This window comes from Daucus carota, chromosome 9 (genome assembly GCF_001625215.2).
Source record: "Daucus carota subsp. sativus chromosome 9, DH1 v3.0, whole genome shotgun sequence".
NCBI lineage: Eukaryota > Viridiplantae > Streptophyta > Magnoliopsida > Apiales > Apiaceae > Daucus > Daucus carota.
This window is the reverse complement of record NC_030389.2, coordinates 23,951,136-23,970,954: the sequence shown is the minus strand read 5'-3', so window position 1 is coordinate 23,970,954 and position 19,819 is coordinate 23,951,136. Positions and strand designations below refer to the sequence as shown.

Sequence of the window (19,819 nt, the reverse complement as noted above, 5' to 3'; positions counted from 1 at the left end):
ATGAAAGAGATAAAACACGAAAATCAGAGAGAGGGAGGGAGGGAGTGAGTGCTTGATAAGAGAGAGAAGACGTTTCTCGGCGGTGATGATGTGGTCGGTGGAGGCAGGGATCCAGCGGAGAACTAGGAGAGATCGAATTTAATTGTACCAGTGTAGTGGTAAGCAATGAATTGAATTGTACGGGGTATGAAAGTGTTTTTTTTAAAATATGGTTATCATATATTGGGTCCACATTTTGGATAAAAAACATGATTTCAAAACCAACCATATCAAAATAAAATGTGTGATTTTTTTGTTGGACCAAATTTTAAAAAATGGTTTGGTTTGGACTGGATATAAGGTTTTGGGCCTATATTGTTAGGAGTTGTCCCACATCGATTGTGGGAGGGGCATAAAGCTAGAATATAAGCAGCCAAAACAACTCCAATAGTACGAGGCCTTTTGGGAGGTGCCCAAAAACAAAGCCGTGCGGGCTCGGCCAAAGCGGACAATATCGTACTATTGTGGAGTTAGGCTCGCTTAGCAGGCTCAACAAGTGGTATCAGAGCCAGGTTCGAACGATCCGTAACAATCTCAAATGGGTTCCAGAAAGGGCCTAGGAAGAGGTAGATGGGCTACCCAGAATGGGCTAAGGATAAAGGTAGGTGGGCCTTCCAGTTTGGGCCTAGGGGGAGCCAGATAGCCAGACGGACTTCCAGTATGGGTTTAAAGGGGAGCCCGATCACACATTAGGAGGCAGAATTCGATAGGTGTCGAGCCCGATGTGTGAAGGGGGAGATTGTTAGGAGTTGTCCACATCGGTTGTGGGAGGGGCAGAAAGCTAGAATATAAGCAGCCAGAACAACTCCAATTAGTGCGAGGCCTTTTGGGAGGTGCCCAAAAAACAAAGCCGTGCGGGCTCGGCCCAAAGCGGACAATATCGTACTATTATGGCCCAACAAGTGGTATCAGAGCGAGGTTGAAATGGTCCGTAACAATGTCAAGTGGGCTCCAAAAACGGGCCTAGGAAGAGGCTGATGGGCTACCCAGAATGGGCTTAAGGATAAAGGCAGGTGGGCCTTCTAGTTTGGGCTACCCATTCTGGGTAGCCCATCTGCCTCTTCCTAGGCCCGTTTTTGGAGCCCATTTGAGATTGTTACGGACCGTTCCAACCTCGCTCTGATACCACTTGTTGGGCCAAAATAGTACGATATTGTCCGCTTTGGGCCGAGCCCGCACGGCTTTGTTTTTTGGGCACCTCCCAAAAGGCCTCGTACTAATTGGAGTTGTTCTGGCTGCTTATATTCTAGCTTTCTGCCCCTCCCACAACCGATGTGGGACAACTCCTAACATATATTGCCCGGTTTAACTATGTTGTTAGATTAGACTTATAGGACTGAACAACTAGGTGATAGTTCATATAACAATATTGGCCAGGTCGAAAATAAAAGGATACAATGTAATTTAATTCATTTCTTTAAGCAGACAGAATCAGTGACGCTGCCTCACTAGTCAGGAACAGTTCCAGTACTGTCATGAGCATTGAGAGTAAAGGCGACAAGCTTCTCTAATGCAGTATACCATATTATATTGTCAGTCTTACTTCGAATATCTGATCTCTGAAGTATTGTTTGTATTTAGAGACCTTTCTCCAGCATTTGTAAACCTGAATAAGATTTGCTTGTATGACATTGCTCAAGGTTATAATGTTGGCATTAGGAATCCAAACTTTTTTTACTTCCTGAACAAGCATGATCTTATGCAGTCCCATTCTTAAATGGGAAAAAGATATATAACATCCTCAATTCGTATAGTAAATATAACATGAAACTTCTGTAAGTTTACCTATACAATATCGTAAATTATCTGAGAGTTAATAGTCTCAAAAATGATAAATGTTATTAATTTAACAAGATTATTAATTCAATGAGGTTTAATATACAATATCTTTATTATGCTGGGACTATTTTTTTAAAATATCCATTTAAAGTGGGCTATACATTTACATGTTCTGCTTTTGGCCAAATACAAATTTACAAGCATTAATACATAGTAGTAGATCTGATGCTGACTTTACAAAAAGGAACTTGCTATATTACATTTATATATGCTCCTATATCAATGTTCACGAACACTATGCTTGTCAGTTGTCAAGGAATACTTGGCGGATTTTCAGCGGAGCTTGGCTGTGTACTTGAAACATTAACAAGCCACTAGAGTAGCTTCTGAACTTCAAAAGTATCGTCAACAAAGTACTTGGCCTTGCTAGGCTTTTGCTCCACAGTGCAGAGAAAGATTTCCGGAACAACATGGACCACCACAGATGAAACAATTTTCAAAGTACCGTCGTACATGTCTTCATCTGACCTGTCATCTCCAATGCAGAGGATGAAATCAGGGATCTCGCCATTGCTAACCATTGTCGCAGTTACCTTTTCTGTGACCAAGCCTTTGCTTGCATCCTAAATATTTTAGGTTGCTATTTAGTAAATTACTGTACAATGCACAGCGAAGACCGAAAGAGGGCGACGAGAGACACATACCTGTGGTTTAAGCTCAACAATATTTTTTTCCCTTTCTAACTACTGCAGGTTCATTAGCAATGACGTGTTTACAATGATCCGACAATTCCTTTGCCTGCAAGGATCCAAAATCATGATCTGCATCTTGATGGTGCCAAACCAAAGAACTTTCTTTGACTTCGATGGTGGAACCATCCGTGGCTTCTGCATACAGATTCATTATACGCTCCACTGCCACCTTCCACTCGAGATCCACAACCAAATTGGATTACCATTCAGAAGTTTTCTTCCACCTGCAAACCAAAGGCAATTTATTTAGAAGTGCCACTTAAAAAGCTCTCTAAGAAGTTTGTGAAGAAAAATACCTTATGAAGTACCCGTGTTCAGCAGCTAGTCCTAGACCTTCACATGGAGCCAGCCACTCGGTTAAGGAACTTCTACCTCTTCCACTAACGATAAACACAGTGTTCTTAGGATCATCACACAGAGTGTTAAGAGCAGTGACAACTTCACTATTGACATTTTTCTTGGTCGGGGAATGAGGAACAAGGGTGCCATCAAAGTGTAGAAATATAGCCCTCCAATTTGTCCTGTTATATGCAGGAACTATGCTTTAAGAAAATAATTTTTGAAAACCTAGGGAGAGGGCAACAACTTTAAATGTGAAACTGAAGCCCAAACCCCAGCATTGATAATTATGATGATCAAGACATGCTCTCTCCATGCTATGCAGGAAACTGTGAGCCCAATACGCCACATAATGAGACTGAACGTAACTATAGTTCTGCTCATGTCTTAATTGCCTTAAAGAATCATCTATGGAGACCGCAGAACGCATAGCCTCAGCTAAGGAACTAATATCCCATGAATTTATTCTGATTGCTCCACTCAAAGATGAAGAATAGCCAACATATTCATAAATAATTAGCACACTTGTTCGAGGAAAATATGACATAATTCCCCTAGCTTCATCCACAGTTGAAGGGCCCTGCCTGCAAACGATATACATGTGAGGGACTAGAGTCATTCCATCTCTTACAGCATTTACTATGCAACATTCCGAGCCAGCATAGTAGGCACTCTTTTCACATTGATCAACTGGTCGATCAATTAGAATCACTAGTTGATGACCATATGAACCATAAATCTGATTAATCCTGTTAGCAGTTCTATACGTCTCCCTTCTCACTTCCTCGATGTCCTCTCTTGAGCTTCTTTCAGGATTGATAATTTGAACAAGAAACAAAATATCCCGCAAGTTTTCATACTTCCTCAATAGCTGTTCAAATGCTAATAACTTTGGACTAATTGCCTTGAATAAGTTCATGTCGTCTACGCCAACAATTACATGCTTCCCCTTGAGCTTCCCTTTGAATTCCTTGACTTTCACTGATGTAGAAGGAATATTCAGAACATTTTAAACTTTTCCCAAATGAATTCTTATAGGCAGAATCTTGATATACACCTAGGGATGGCAGAAAAAACCGATCCGAATGGATACCCGACCGTTTCGACCCGAATGGATCTTACCGAACCCGATATTTTTGATTTGGATTTGGATTTGGATTTGGATTTGATTTTTAGACCCGAACGAGTTTGGATTTGGATTTGGATACTAGGTATTCCGTATCGAAACCCGACCCGAAATCCGAATCCGATCCAAACCCGATCCAAACCCGAAACCCGAAAAAAAATCCAAATATATGTATATGTATATGTATTACTAATATACTTTTTTCAATTTTAAATCTACTAAATTGTGTTTATATATATTTAGGTAGAGTGTGAATGTGTATATTCTTGGGTTATATTGACTTTTTTTGTTTAACTAATGAGTTACTTTAAAATTTCATACTCCATATAGTGATGATTTGTGTTTAGAAATTATTACATACGGTTCAAGATTTTATTAATGTGTAATGCTTTATTATTAAAGTAGTTTAGTTTTAAATATAATGAAATTTAAGGGTGAAAAAATCAAAAATAATATTTTTACAATACTATATAAATTTCGGAATTCAGGTTTTGGATAAACCCGAATAAACCCGAACCCGATCCGAAACCCGTGGATTTGGATTTGGATTTGATATGTGAAACCCGATTGGATTTGGATTTGGATTTGGATTTTAAACATAATTTGGATTTGGATTTGGATATCTCAAATATCCGAACCGATCCAACCCGTTGCCATCCCTATATACACCGTGCGACCACTATAATGCAGCCCAATTTGTCCTCGTTTGGACTCATAGTCCAGTCCTAGCATTTTACTACAACATGAGAGGATGTGGCGAGCAAAATCAAAAGTATGAAACCCGATGAGATCATAGTTCAACAAAATCCACAAAATGTCTGCTCTTATAGGAAGTGTTCGATAGATCTCTGATGCAAGGACTAGACTTTTGAGAAAGAATCCGAGTTTGGCCCTGTAACGCTTATTTCTCAAGAACACAAGGACCGCCATGAGGTGATAGTCATGAATCCAAATATAATCAGTCTCAGGATTTGTCACTTCCAATACTTTGTCTGCAAATATTTTATTTGCAGAGATATAAGCCTGCGACAGTCCTCGATCAAATTGGTCACCATGCTTTCCGCATATTGGGAGCATGTAATGCAATATAGGCCATATATGGTGCTTGCAGAAATCATGATAGAATTCAGAGAAGAGTTCATTCGCAAGAAAAGGGTGAACGCAATTGAAATCATCCATCAGTCTCTCAACAACCTCCTCCTGTTCATTAACATATGTATCGGCATTTAGTGAACCAGCATAAAAAATCACTGTATCAGGTGAAAATCCATCTTTTAGCTGCCATAGAGGTGAATCTTCATCGTAATTAAAGATCAAGCCCTTTGTTTCCCCATCCTTCTGTGCATGAAGGGGCAACATGTTTGACACGATGATAATTCTGACAGGTGTAGATGATGTATCGGCATAAAAAATCACTTAGTGAACCAGCATAAAAAATCACTGTATCAGGTGAAAATCCATCTTTTAGCTGCCATAGAGGTGAATCTTCATCGTAATTAAAGATCAAGCCCTTTGTTTCCCCATCCTTCTGTGCATGAAGGGGCAACATGTTTGACACGATGATAATTCTGACAGGTGTAGATGATGTACCATCTGAATCCACATATTTGATACAAGGATTAGTCCTCTTCAGGTCCCCGAAAGCCAGGTTTTCAAAATTCATACGTGAACTTGTATCCATGATCGATTTATTTCCAAACAAGAATATAATTGGATCTGATTATATTCTGTAAAAAGAAAACACAAGAGCTCCTTAAAGTTAGACAAGTAAATCTAATGGCTTGAAGAGAAATTCTTCTATAGATAATTGAAAACAGAATAGATTATTATACTATAGGCCATGATAATTGCTGATGATATGCTCTATACTTATAATCATAACTTATTGCAAATACAATTGATATATATACTTATAAGGAAACATGATCAATTATGGAAACATGATCAATAGTTATTAATTCAATAGTCAAATCGTAAATTTGTAATGATATGATCATGATCACTAAATTCAGCCGCTTAAACAAGCTAGAACACAAGTAGTTTAATATTGTACACCGGTATTTAAGTAGCTGAACTAGCTGGAGTTATATCAAATAAAAATTATTTAAGTAGCTGAACTAGCTGGAGTTATATCAAATACCTTAAAGGTTTGCATGAGATTATGAAGGCTATCGTGAAATGTTTGAGTTAGATTAAACAAGTTTGGATTATATATATATATATATATATATATATATATATATATATATATATATATATATATATATATATATATATATATATATAACGAATTAACAACTATTAGGCCGTACAAACAATTAAAAGTGGTGTGCTGATGAAGTCATTGTTTGTAACTATAGTTGGTGATTATATAAGAAGGATATATACACAAAAAAATGTGTAATTGTGTTTTGTGTATTATCTTATTAATAGGTCAATCCATTGACTTGTTAGGAGTCCCGTTATTTTCAAAATATAGTTTTAATAGTGACGTCTCCACTAAATCCATAAATGTTATTTATTTTATAATTTAAGTAAATAAAGGATTGTTATAAAAATAAAAAAAAAGAGTAAATCACACTTTGCACCTATAACTTTGGGATGTTTTGTGATTTGGTCTCATTGTTTAAAACTTTGCAGGTTGCACTCATAAGTTTATAATCTGTAACGCTTTGCACCCACTTAACACTTTCCATCAAAACCACCGTTAAGTCTAACATAAGGGAGGGGTAGTTTGGGAAAAATCTCCATGGGGTGTAATTAAAAGCAGGTTGTTACGTCCGGAAGCGATTGTAGAAGGGGGGTTGAATACAATCGTCACAAAATAATCGCGGAATAAATCTGATTGGAATATAATTTGTTAATCATATTTTAATCAATTAATATAACAATGTTTGAAGTTGTTATATAATTAAATTGGTTCAGTTTTAATGTCCACTAATGTTCGTAGAATAAATTCGACATGGTATATTCTAGATTAGTGATTAAAACAACTGGTAACAAAGCACAGTAAAACTGTGGATGTAACAATAGCAAGTTTTAGCAAAACCTAAAAGCTTTTACAAGTGCTTTGAAATGTCAAAGTGAGTGAACACTTACAAATGAAGAATGGTGGTCATATTTATAGGCAAAACCATTTGAACTACTAAGACAACTAAAGGTAAGACAACTAAAAGCAAGACATGACAAAGCATAAACAAGGTATGACAAATTAGTAGCTTTGCCATGACAAAACAAGTAAGGGTAAGACAAGAGTAAAGAAGGGAAAGACAACAAAAAGCAAGACAAGGCTAGTTGTCACCAATCATGACATCACATAATCAATCAAAAGGACAAGGAATCTTCCTTGATTGGTACCACTCGATTATGGCATGTGAAAGCATGTGGAAAGACATGGTTGTCTTGTACTTGGTGTGTGCTAGCTTGTCTTTGCAAAGAAAAGAGTTGTCTTGACCATGTGCTTTAATAACAAGGTAGGACAAAACTTTTCAATGTCTTGGAGTGCCTTTAAAGGAGCTAGACAAAACATTTCTTTGTCTAACTAGATGTAGAAAGCTTTAAAGTGATTTGTTTAGTAAATAATAAATAGAATATAATCCACTTAATTAAATTAGTTAAGTATATTCATTAGATAAATTAATTCAAGAGTGAATCAATTTACTAAATAAAATATACTACTAATATAATTATATTAGAAGTGAATATACATAATCTATTTAATATTTAATCACTTTCCTTCTTTAGCAGAACTTCTGTCTTCTTTGAAACTTTAATATCTTCGTCTTGAATTGTCAATCAATTGAACTACCACCTTTGTTTGACGTAGAATATTTAATCCTTGTAGCTGACACACAAATGTACTGTCTGGTTCATCTGTATCTAACTGAATAAAATATTCTTCATCATTAAAACAATTAAGATGTGGCTTGTTCGTCGAGTCTTCGTCTTGTAAGTTCTTCTTCATAAATTGGAATCATCTGAATAAATAAAGTATAGAAACTTCATACCTTCTGAACTCCTGAACGTGCCACAAAAGATTATTTGTGCACTGAGGCTTGAACATATTAATGAACTTCTCTCAGTGGACTGCAGCAACATCCTGGAATTTTTCTAACATAAAATTCCGATAAATCATTTGACGTTCTTCGTACGGATTCCGGTGACTTGCTATTTACTGAGCTTTTTTTATCTGAGTTGAGTTGTACCTCTTTCAATACAAATAGGCTAAACATATGCCTTTCACAGGTTTAACGGAAAAAAAAAATCTGTTTTAACGAAAAATAAAATAAATATTAAAACATATTTTGTAAAATAACAAATAAATATTATAAATCACTGCAAAAGATTTTAAGAAATTTATAAAATATATTTTAATATTTATTTTATTTTGAATATAGAAATATGTAAGAATAATATGTGTTTTTTTTGTTAAAATAGACTTTGAACATTTAATAAATTTGTTTGGTTTTATAAAAACATATATATATTTGTTAAATATATGTATTTAATATATTTTAAATATAGGGTTGTGTTAGGTACACTTGGTTAAATTTTTGGTCTATACTCATTAAATTCCACAGTGTTTCTTTCCGTTTATGTTATCTTTGCTGCTAGAATCAGTTTGTCCTTGTAGTTCATGTAAGATATGGAGCTTTAAAAACCCACAAGTGTCTGCACCAACAAAAATACTCTAGAAGGAAATTAATTGGATTCAAACATATGTTCTGTTCTTGATTACCAACCCATAACATAATTTCCCCAGTTCTTTTACAATCATAAAGAGGCCTTTTGCTGCTTCGCTAAATTTAGATATAAGTAGCTCCTTTTTTTAAAATAATTTTATTAAAATCAAACAAATTTATTAAATGTTCAAAAGTCTATTTTAACGAAAAAAACACATATTATTCTTACAATCTCTATATTCAAAATAAAATAAATATTAAAATAGATTTTATAAAATTCTTAAAATCCTTTGCAATGAATTATAATATTTATTTGTTATTTTATAAAATATGTTTTAATATTTATTTTATTTTTCGTTAAAACAAATATATTTTTTTGCTAAACCTGCTTTTAATTAAACCCCATGCAGATTTTTCCCAAACTACCCCTTCCTTCGGTTAGACTTAACGGTGGTTTGGATGAAAAGTGTTAAATAGGTGCAAAGCGTTACAGATTAAAAACTTATGAGTGTAACCTGCAAAATTTTAAATAATGAGACTAAATCGCAAAACGCCCCAAAGTTATAGGTGCACAGTGTGATTTACTCAAAAAAAAAAAAGAGCAATCCTAGACATACCAAAATTTTAATTTGTGGAGTTGATGTATATGCAAAGGAGTTATCATTCTAAATGATTTCGAGCCTGTTGGGCTACATAAATCAAGCTCTTATCAAGGGCTTATTTTTCTAAAAATGCATATTTTTATAATTTTGTTGGATATAAATGTTAAGGATTCATTATGTGGGAGGGTCAATTTCAGAAAAAAGTAGAGTTTCATGCACTCCTTTTGAGAAATAAGCTCGTATTTCTCAAAAATAAGTTTAGCCAAACGGTCACTTAGCAACGGCCTGGAGAGGTCCTTGAGCCATGATTCTGCTCTGCATAAATCTACATATTTAAAGAAAGAATAGAGGAACTGAAATGTAATGCTTGCTCGCAAGTCGCCCCACCAGCACTATTGGGAAAAACTCACAATGTAATTACTAATGTACTTTGCGTTTTTTCTCACCAACGTAACAGATAACAAGTAAACACTTGACTATTCCGCTCAGCTCCCACTCCAAAGTTGGTCTACGACGATATGTCCAACTCTTATCGTTTCTGGAAGTTAAATGACTTGATTGACAAGGCAAAGATGCTTCCAAATAGAAATGCTAACCCAACTATAATAAGTGCTACACATCCCACAAAGTCATGATCATACTCAAAGTAGCTCTTGATGAATTGTGCCACCGTTTCACCAGTTTCAAGTTTTTCTTCAATGTCGCCGAATTGTGAACCAAGTAATCCATACAATGTCCAAGAAATAGGGCAAGTGTAGTAGCACCATTTCCACCACACTGGTATTCTCTGTCAAAAATTACAAAATGCTAAATATTCGTAAAATTGTTATTTTATTCTTTGTAAAAAGTGCTTATCAGGTAAATTTTGAACTTACTGTTACTGGAATGATAAAACCAGAGAAAAGATTCCACAATCCGTAAAAGAATGTTGAAAATACAGCAGCAATGTTGTGGTTTGGAGTGACTGCTACTGTCATCATTCCGTAAAAGGTGAAGTACAACAAGGTGAAGTAAATGAAGAAAATATACCAGAAGAACTTGGCAGCTGTCCACTCGAATCCGAGCATTGCATAAACTATGACGCCATAGAGGATTGTTTGGATAAAACCGTATGGAAGCTCGATTAAAACCTGTATAGTGTGGAAGTCATAGAAAGTACATTAAAAATACTTGAGGCAACAAAATTTTGGCTAACAAGTTAAAAATAAAACTTAAATATCAAAATGGTCACTGAAGTAGAGGTCATATATCACTTTGATCACTGATCTTAAATGATCCATTGAGATCGGTGATCAAAGTGATATATGACTTACACTGCAGTGATCACTTTGAGATTTAACCCTCGATCAGAGAATAAAGGGGATAAATATCAAGTAGGTCACTCGTTTCGTCCAAATGTATCAATTGAGTCACTGATTCCCAAATTGACTCAAATGAGACACTTATTAGAAAAATTTGTATCAAAAATATCACTCTATCGTTAGTCAAAATTTTGAAAGTATTATATATTTATCCCGTTCTGAATAAAAGAATGAGACCGGCTACCTGTCCAATTGCATATGGAATAGCTGAATACATCCCAGCTGCTCTTTCTCTATAAAAGACAGTTCTTTCTACACCAACAACTGGCTGTACTGATGAAGCACTCTGTATGCCAAGAAATATAACCGCTGCATACATGGAGCCCATGGAGTCGAAGAGATTTTGCTTTGTTCCCCTGGATTACCAAAGCAAGTGATTTTAAGTAATATATGGATTGAGTACAAAAGAATTTTAAGGGAGGACTATTCGAATCTACCTTACTGGACCAACATTCCAGAATATAGTCCCAAAGAGTAATCCTGTGAAAATTGCGAATAGAATTCTTATAGCACTGTAGTTAGTATTTCGCCAGTACGACCAGTGTTGTTTCCAGAGGCAAGCTATGCATTGAGTGAAGAAAGATTGCGAGTACTGTGTAGCGAATTGTAGATCCTGAGAACCAGGTATTGGTTTGCTAATTGCCTCTATAGATTCCTTGTTCTTCCTACATTATCACGAAGGGTAATAAACTCGATTAGCATGTAAACATTGTCCTCAGAATGTCGACTAAATCTTATAGTAAAATCTGGAATTTACTTTACCTATATAATTCTGATTTTTTGTACACTTCAGCAAACTTAACTCCTAGTGCTTCTTCTTGTCCTTTTGATGTTACATCCAACATCCAGGTTGCTGGATTATAACCATCTTTTATTTTAGGAACTCCATTGATTGCCTACAAAAAAATTTAATTCTATGAACTTCCATTCTTACACAAATACTATTGATATGTAAAGGTTTATCTAAACTTTGCAGAGCTCACCTCAAAGTATTCAATAAGATCGGAAGACTGATGGCCTAATGGTCCAACATATATTTCTTCACCTCCGGATTTTAGTAAAATCAACTGCAATTTATACAAACTATTCCTTAGTTCTGTAAGCACATTGAAATTGGAAGCATATACTGGATCCTTACTGTTGAAAGATATCTTACCTCATCAAAAGCATCAAATATGTCAATGCTTGGCTGGTGGATAGTGCACACCACTGTTCTGCCTGTATCCACCGTGTTTCTCACAGTTCTCATCACTATTGCTGCTGCCCTGGCATCAAGACCTGAGGTTGGCTCATCCATGAATATTATGGATGGGTTAGCCACCAACTCAACTGCGATAGTTAACCTTTTGCGTTGCTCGGTTGAGAGACCATCTACACCTGGCAGTCCTACAAGGGCTCCTTTCAAGGGGGTCAGCTCCACAAGCTCCATAACTTCCTCAACAAACATCTGCAATCCATAAATCAAAATATTGCATTTTCAAAATAGTAGCCTTAGCTTGTCAGTACTACTTACATCGATAAATCTGTCTATGCTCAAATTACCTTTTTTGTTATATTATCAACTTCAGGAGGCAGCCGAAGCCATGCTGAATATTGAAGAGACTCGTAAACTGTTACATAAGGAGAGTGAATATCTGTCTGCTCACAGTATCCTGCTATACGAGCAAAAGTTTCTTGCTTCTTAGGGTAGCCAGATATCGTAATTGTTCCCTCAGTATAACCACATGTTTTTCTTCCAGCCAACACATCCATCAGAGTGGTCTTTCCAGCTCCACTAACACCCATTAGAGCTGTAAGAACTCCTGGTCTGAATGCACCACTAACACCTTTTAATATTTCTAGCCGGTCTTCAAGGAAACCTTGAGCCTTTAATTCCTGCATCAATTAGCGCGTGCATTGGTAATGGTCTGTTAAACAATTTCTGTTCAATATCTTATGGAAATATTACGATGAGGATAAGCATAACAATAAATTGATACCATTTATAGAATTAGTACATTTCTCACATATAGAATTCTGCAAGCGTTGAATTGAGTACCTGTGAAACATCCACTGCATACTTAATATCATTGAAACAGATTGAAAGGGGTTGGAAAGGAAGAATCATCCCATGCTTCTTTTTGGATGTTAAATCCATGCTACCGTTGGTTGTGAACATTGCACAGGCTGTCAAGTCTCTTCCTGACGAGGTCCTCTCAGCCAAAGTTTCTTCACTTAGAATTGCCTGGGGCCTCCCAATTGCTGCACAATTTGATATCCATGAACTATTGTTGAGTTACTAATTAAGATTAATTTTTATTTGTGAGGCGTGAAACATAGCTACTGCTTACGGTTGAAATAGGCGAGAGCAGTGGCAGAGAGTAAATTAAATAAGAACATATATCCAACCAATGCTCCTATTCCTAGCCAATACCAGTATGCATCTGGCATAAGTCCACGTGTCTTCATGACAGTCACTCCTAGTGGTTCATTTGAGTTTGGAAGAACCTGCCAATACTCGTCCAAGGATGTTAGTCAACTAAATATTGGCTGAAACATTTGATGATATTTGAACCAGTATTAAGAGGACTTACATGTCTCCAACTCTTCCCAAGAAATTCATTTACTGCAATAGCATTCTGCGCGTACATTAACGGTGAACTCCAGTAACCCCATATCCACCATGGATGGATGTTATCTATTTCACACAGAAATACGACAATTATTAAATTTATTTTCTACGAAAATAGATTCTGAAACTTGACAGGAAATTACCTTTTGACAGAACAAATCCACCTAAAGCAAGTACTGCAAGTAATGTACATGAGCCCAAGGTGTTGGCAACAATCATGCTTCTTCCTATAGCAGATATGCACCGATATAGTGCTGAGGCCATTTGATGAGCACAAAGGAGCACAAGAATATGTCCAATGATTCTGTCATTATAAAGGAGAATAGTGAGAAAAACCCACAATATGAACTCTTTACTTAGTTTTGGAGGTCTACCTTTCAAAGTCTTGTTCGTATCCAATGGCATAATAAGTCAAACAGACCCAAAGTACAACTTCCCAGAGTGTGACAGGGATTTTAAGGATCCATGTAGGTATTGAGTATGCCCAAACTGGAAAAAACAGAAGTTCTCTTTGCTTGTAAAATACAGGAAGTCTCATGGTGCTCAAGGCGATTTCAGATAGTCCATTAAACATCACAGTGATTACTGTATAATAAAGAGCCCCAAGGTAAAGTTGACCATCTTCCTCAGTTTTCTTGTGCATATTGGTTCTTAGAAAAACCGTCATTGCCACAGAACAAACAAAGATGATCTGAAAAAAGTACATCATAATATAGTTCAGATACTTCAAAATACTCACACGAATTATAGTGTCAGAAATGAAAGCTTTAATTTTGACATTCAACTCACTTGTATAATTTGGAAAATGAAGATAAAGGAGTTTCTCTTCATAAGCAAGTATTCCCTAGATATGCAAGATATCAGAAGATCCTTCTTGTTAGCGCCATATTTCTTATTTGTTAAAGCTAAAGGATGGCCCTTCGCTTTGTCAAATGGATTTGCAAGATCATTACTTAGTTCCACACCAACATGAAAGGACCGGAATTTTTCTGCAAATTCAGTTGCACTTACGAAACTATACCCTTTATCTCTGTTCATCCAATATTGCTCTTGGTCTTTCCTTGATGTCACCTTTTTTTCATAAGCAAACATTTAGGTATACAATTCCTTAATTAAGCAAGGAAACACATTATCAAAAACATATGAAAGAGAGAATTTACTTCTTGTAAGAAGTCAGCAACTCCTTTTCTTTCAGGACATTTAAATCCCATCAACTCAAAGAACTCTAGCACATTTTCACAGGGTCCTTGATAAACTATTTTTCCATCTGAAAGCAGGATAATGTCATCAAACAATTCATAAGTTTCTGGTGCCGGTTGGAGGAGTGAGATAACAGCCGTCCCTTCAAGAATGTGGATAGATTGCCTAATTGAATTTACAATCTGATAGCTTGTTGAACTATCCAAACCATTCGATATGGCATCCATAAAATATGCTCTTACTGGTCCAACCATCATCTCCCCTGTATTCAATTTGAAAGGAATTTAAGAAATCTAGTCACCGATTATATGATATGCAGAACAATCCTAAGGTTCTCAATTCCAGAAATAAGAAGTCAAAAAGATTAACAGATTTCTGATTATATGATAGGGGATTTGGTAAAATTAACAGATTGTACTCAGAAAATATTTATTCAATTTTCTTGCTGAAAATATTTTCTAATAATGTATCTGTACCTGCTGTCAATCTCTTCTTCTCTCCTCCAGAAATACCTCTTATCATTTCATTCCCAACAACGGTGTCAGCACAATCTTCAAGTCCCAAAATCTGCAAACATTCAGACCAGGATATCGCGTAAGCCAGCAATCAAAAGGCTTGTTTAATTACTTTCAGCTTTTAAATCATTGTACCTTCAAAGTATAGTCAGTCAATAAACTAACATCTTGCCCTTCTAGTGATGTTGCCTGCAGACATCAAAACAATAACAATTGTAGTATATTTAGAAAGCAATTGATTTTTCTAATTTTATATAAGCTCTTTACATATGTTACTAAAACTCACCTTCATGTACATATCAATGTCAGGGTCTGCTTTGATATCTTCTTCCTCTTCTCTCCTTGATAGTTCTACCAACATATCTACGAAACCATATTCAAACCAAAATTATACAACTTGAGATTGGTAAAAAGAAGGCATGTACTATGTTCATATAGAGTAACAGTGTTACAAACCATAACGAGATCCAACCCCTTGACATCTTGCTGAAAAATCTAATGTTTCTCTGACCGTCATTTCTCCCATGTGATTATCATGTTGACTTATGTACGACGATGTCCTTTGTGGCACAAACTCATTCAACTCACATCCATTGTAAGTTACTTTCCCGGATACCTTAAATTTTGTCAAATGTTGATATGATATTATATACAATGAAGCAAAAGAAGGCGTAAATCTATTCAATGTTGTCTTCAATTTTACTTACCTGTAAATCTGATCCAAGTTTTCCTGCCAAAGCTAGAAGTAAAGTTGTTTTCCCTGAACTCGGAGGACCTAAAAGCAGCACCATTCTGCAAGAACCATTTTCAGTAAATTACTTTCGATTAAATTACAAGTTGAAGTGTTGATTTCTCACCTGCCAGGCTTGATAATACCACTGACATCCTGAAGAATAGGTAATGGTTTCTTTCGAGTGGGAAGAATGTGAAGATAACTCAAGAAACCCTGTTTGTATAAGTACATTAACAGAAGTAAACATTTGAGTTTCAAGGACTAAAACGTCGAAAGAGCATGCATATTCAAAAAGGCCAACATGATTTACCTCGACCATATTAGCACATGAATTTTGTATAGTAGGCAATGCTCTGCTACCAACATAAGCTTCTGCACTAACAGTTAGATCTTCAAACCGGACTTCAATAGTTGGAACCTCAAGTCCAACTCTGGAACAATTCAAACATCAAGATTTCAGTACATATCAAACAAACAAGATATGTATTAAACCTTGCCATTTCTCTAAGAAAACTACTTGATGATTGTAGTACTAAAACCCGTGATTCGTGGTACCTATCTAGTCGTTGCTTGAGCTTTAGCAAAAATCCTTCATTGTCCTTCTCCGGAATCTTCATAAGTCTATCTAGTAAGTCCTTCATTTCATTTTTTCCAAAGCCCTTTACATCGACTTCTGTAAGTTCAACACCATCACTAGCTATAAGCGGACTCTTAACCTTCCCTTCTCCCATTACCTTCAAAATGCAGATGCTACTCGTCTCGAGTACAATGCACCAAATTAGTCCTCAATGTCTCAGCAGGAGGAACTTATAGTTCCCAACATATTGTTTCTGGAGAAAGAATTTTATACTTACGATATCAAATTTGAATCTGAAAAGCGGCTCAACTGTCTATTATTCCATTACAACTTTATATGTGTTATGCTCTTAGAGTCTCGTTACTCTGTATGTTTTTTCTTGTTGTACAAAAACAATGCTAAATGTCTGGAACAGCCATGCATCAACTCGCTGCATGTATGGAACAATATTCTATTTGGATTTTTAAGCAGCAAGCAAAATCAACAATGCAGACAGTGAATCAATAAGAAACTTTTAGTCTTTTATCTGTGGCTTTAGCAAGGCCATTAGTGACAAAATTATGCCACATTATGGAAACCAACTCGGATTTGAGCTAAGGTACATTCTGTAACTTATTAAGTGCACTGCAAATCTTGTTTAAATTAACTAATAATGTAGAAGGGAATGGAATTTTTTAAACTGCAATGAAGTTAAACTTGAGTTGTGTTAAAAACAATGGTGAGATGGCATCTAGCATGTAATCTTTTGCTCTTAACATTCCGCGTCTAGCTAAACTTGGAATAATCGAACACGAAACGTAAAATCTATTAGCATTTATCCTGGTAACATTCTTTTGTCATTATGGCATATCCAGGCCTTGAATACACCAAAGGTAATAACAGAAAATTGTATGTCAGCTTAGAATATGGACCATGAAGGGGTGTAATCTAGCTCGAGTTCGAGTTCGACCGAGCCTTGAATTTGAAGTTTGAAACTCGGCTCGTAAACAGTTCGATAGGCTAAGTTCGGCTCGAAAACTCGAATCAAGTCAACAAATATTGACAAAAACTCGAAATATGATCTGTTTGGCTCGAATTCGATACGATTAAATATATAAATTATAAAAAAAATATTGAATATTTTTGTTAAAATATTTTTATAATAAAAAAATTAAAAAATAGTAAAAGCTCGATAAGGCTCGCGAACCTTATGAGTCGAGTAATTTGAAGCTCGAGCTCGGCTCGGTAAAATATCCAAATAGCTCGAGCTCGAGCTCGGCTCGATAATTACTGAATCAAATTCGAATATTTTACGAGCCGAGCTCGAGTAGCTCACGAAGAGTTTGGTTTGTTTACACCTCTGGGGCCATCCATGTTAGGTTAAGGGTGGTATTTATCTAGCTACCAAACAAATCGATCAGTCTTTTTTTTTTATTTAAGGGGCCGTTTGGCTGAGTTTAAAAAAAGTGACTTATTGCTTAAAATAAAAAAGTTGATTAAAAGTGATAAGTTGGTTGGACTTATAAGCTACCAGAAGTGTTTGGATACCGTGATTTATAAGCTACCAGAAGTTTTTTAAGTGTTTGGATAACTTAACTTATAAGTTGGTATTAGTTTGGTAATTTTGTAATATAAATAATTTGTTTCTTTTAAAAAATCAATTATAATTACAAAAGATTTTTTATTGTTAATACATGAAATATTTTACAAGTACCAAATTTTAAACGTTGCATTAAAATTAAAAAATTAATAACCGTATTAAAATTAAAAAAATTTGGACTAAATTTAATACACTAAATTCTAGATCAAGAGCAATATTATCAGCTAATGAACATAAATAATTTATTACCAGCAAGCAAGACAGATCCAAACTCTGCATCTCCTTACACTTAGCAGCAATCAAACCAACTCCTAAATTCCAACACCTAAACACCACCTAGAAAGAAGCAGAAGTCGGGGGTGAAAAATAAGCTAGGTTTCAAAGCTTATTTTGCTGGGCTTATTTCCGCTTAATCCACCAGCTTCTTTTGTTGCCAAACGGTCCGTGTAAAAACTGAAGTGAGCTTCTGAGGCTTTTAAGCCAGAAGTCACACAGCCAAACACGCACTTAGTAATTTTGAATTAATATCAATTTTTCATCATTTATATACTCTCTATGTCCCTCTTCATCGTTAACATTTGTAATAAATGGTTCGATATGTATTTTAAAATTTCTATAATGTAATTTCACAAATTATTTTAAATCTTTTTCTCTAAATAAACATTTAATGTTAAAATTTTGTTTAGAATGAAATTCAAAAATAATTTATAAAATTATATTTATATACGTCTTAAAAAGTGGGACGGACTGTGGAAATATCAAATTGTCCAAATCAAAATTCCTTCAACTAACTTATCGATTATGACACGTGATATATAGTCCATGAAAATACCAACTAGAGGATATATGACCAACTAAAAGTGCTCTTATCAATTATGACACATGATATAGTTCCCGAAAAATATGAATTAGAGGGATATATGATTATCGGACCGATCACTTGCATTTTAATATTAAAATATTATAAAATTTGAATGTACCCTAAAATTATATGTTATTTAATACTCTTTATGACTCAATCTTTTTTATTATATTTTCATCTTATTATTTTCAATTTCTATATATTAAAATTTTTTAAGAACAAGATATTTACTAAATCCACATAATATTTTCATTCTCTTTTTCAAAATTATAAATATATTTTTATTTACTTAAATTTCATATCGATACCCTGTCCATCTTTCTTTTCACTATATATTATATTTTCAATTTTTTAGAACTTCGCATCTCATTTAAGTATAAGCAAATCTACTTATTATATATATAATAGCCCAACAGGTTAGTGTCAAGCCTAGCAAATAAATTACCTAGCTCCGAACCCGAGCTTAACTCCGAACCTAACAAAAAAAAGTTATTATAAGACTCGAACTCAAGGCCTCTCCGATTCAAGTACACCACTCAAACCATTTGAGCTACACAAACATTTAGTCTTTTATTGAAATGCATCAAACACATGCATTAAGACAGTTGCATTTATATTCTCTTCATCAATAGCCTATTTATTTGAGATTAAGTAATTATTTCACTTAAGTCTCATATATTGTTCAATTTCAAAAAAAAAAGTCTCATATATTGTTTATATGATAGATTAATATCTATAAGTTAATTATTTACGTAGATAAATTTAAAATTGAATAAGAATCAAAATAATCGGGTTCGAACCACGATTTAGATTTCTAAAAATAGATATAATTTATATTCGAATAGAAATGAACAAATTTAAATCTAATTTAATAATCTAAATGAGTACCAATACAATATTATAGAAACTTTAAGTCTTGAATGTGAGGAATAAACACAAAAATTAAGATTTCGGTGAGCACTTTTGAAAGGAAAAATGGATAGACTTTCAACATGGACTATGTCATATTAATTTTTTTTTATTATAATAAGTGATTTATAAAGAGATTACAATATTTTGGAG

General features: G+C 34.9%; 1 protein-coding gene and 1 pseudogene across 1 annotated transcript; both read right to left on the bottom strand.

Moving 5' to 3' along the window:
* Window positions 1-2,192: 2,192 nt before the first annotated feature.
* LOC108192708 (probable alpha,alpha-trehalose-phosphate synthase [UDP-forming] 9) lies at window positions 2,193-5,716 on the bottom strand (annotated as a pseudogene).
* A 3,998-nt stretch (window positions 5,717-9,714) lies between these two features.
* Window positions 9,715-16,611, bottom strand: LOC108192323 (pleiotropic drug resistance protein 1). Its single transcript, XM_017372303.2, has 23 exons — window positions 16,295-16,611; window positions 16,050-16,170; window positions 15,864-15,952; window positions 15,714-15,798; window positions 15,463-15,622; window positions 15,293-15,369; window positions 15,142-15,195; window positions 14,968-15,058; window positions 14,452-14,753; window positions 14,081-14,362; window positions 13,666-13,982; window positions 13,435-13,595; window positions 13,254-13,357; window positions 13,011-13,167; window positions 12,719-12,921; window positions 12,223-12,555; window positions 11,837-12,127; window positions 11,664-11,747; window positions 11,443-11,576; window positions 11,118-11,345; window positions 10,865-11,036; window positions 10,195-10,449; window positions 9,715-10,106 (listed from the first exon to the last, which is right to left on the bottom strand). Exons 1-23 carry the CDS (start codon window positions 16,468-16,470, stop codon window positions 9,849-9,851), a joined length of 4,134 nt encoding a protein of 1,377 aa, XP_017227792.2. The 5' UTR covers window positions 16,471-16,611; the 3' UTR covers window positions 9,715-9,848.
* Between the last annotated feature and the right edge of the window lie 3,208 nt (window positions 16,612-19,819).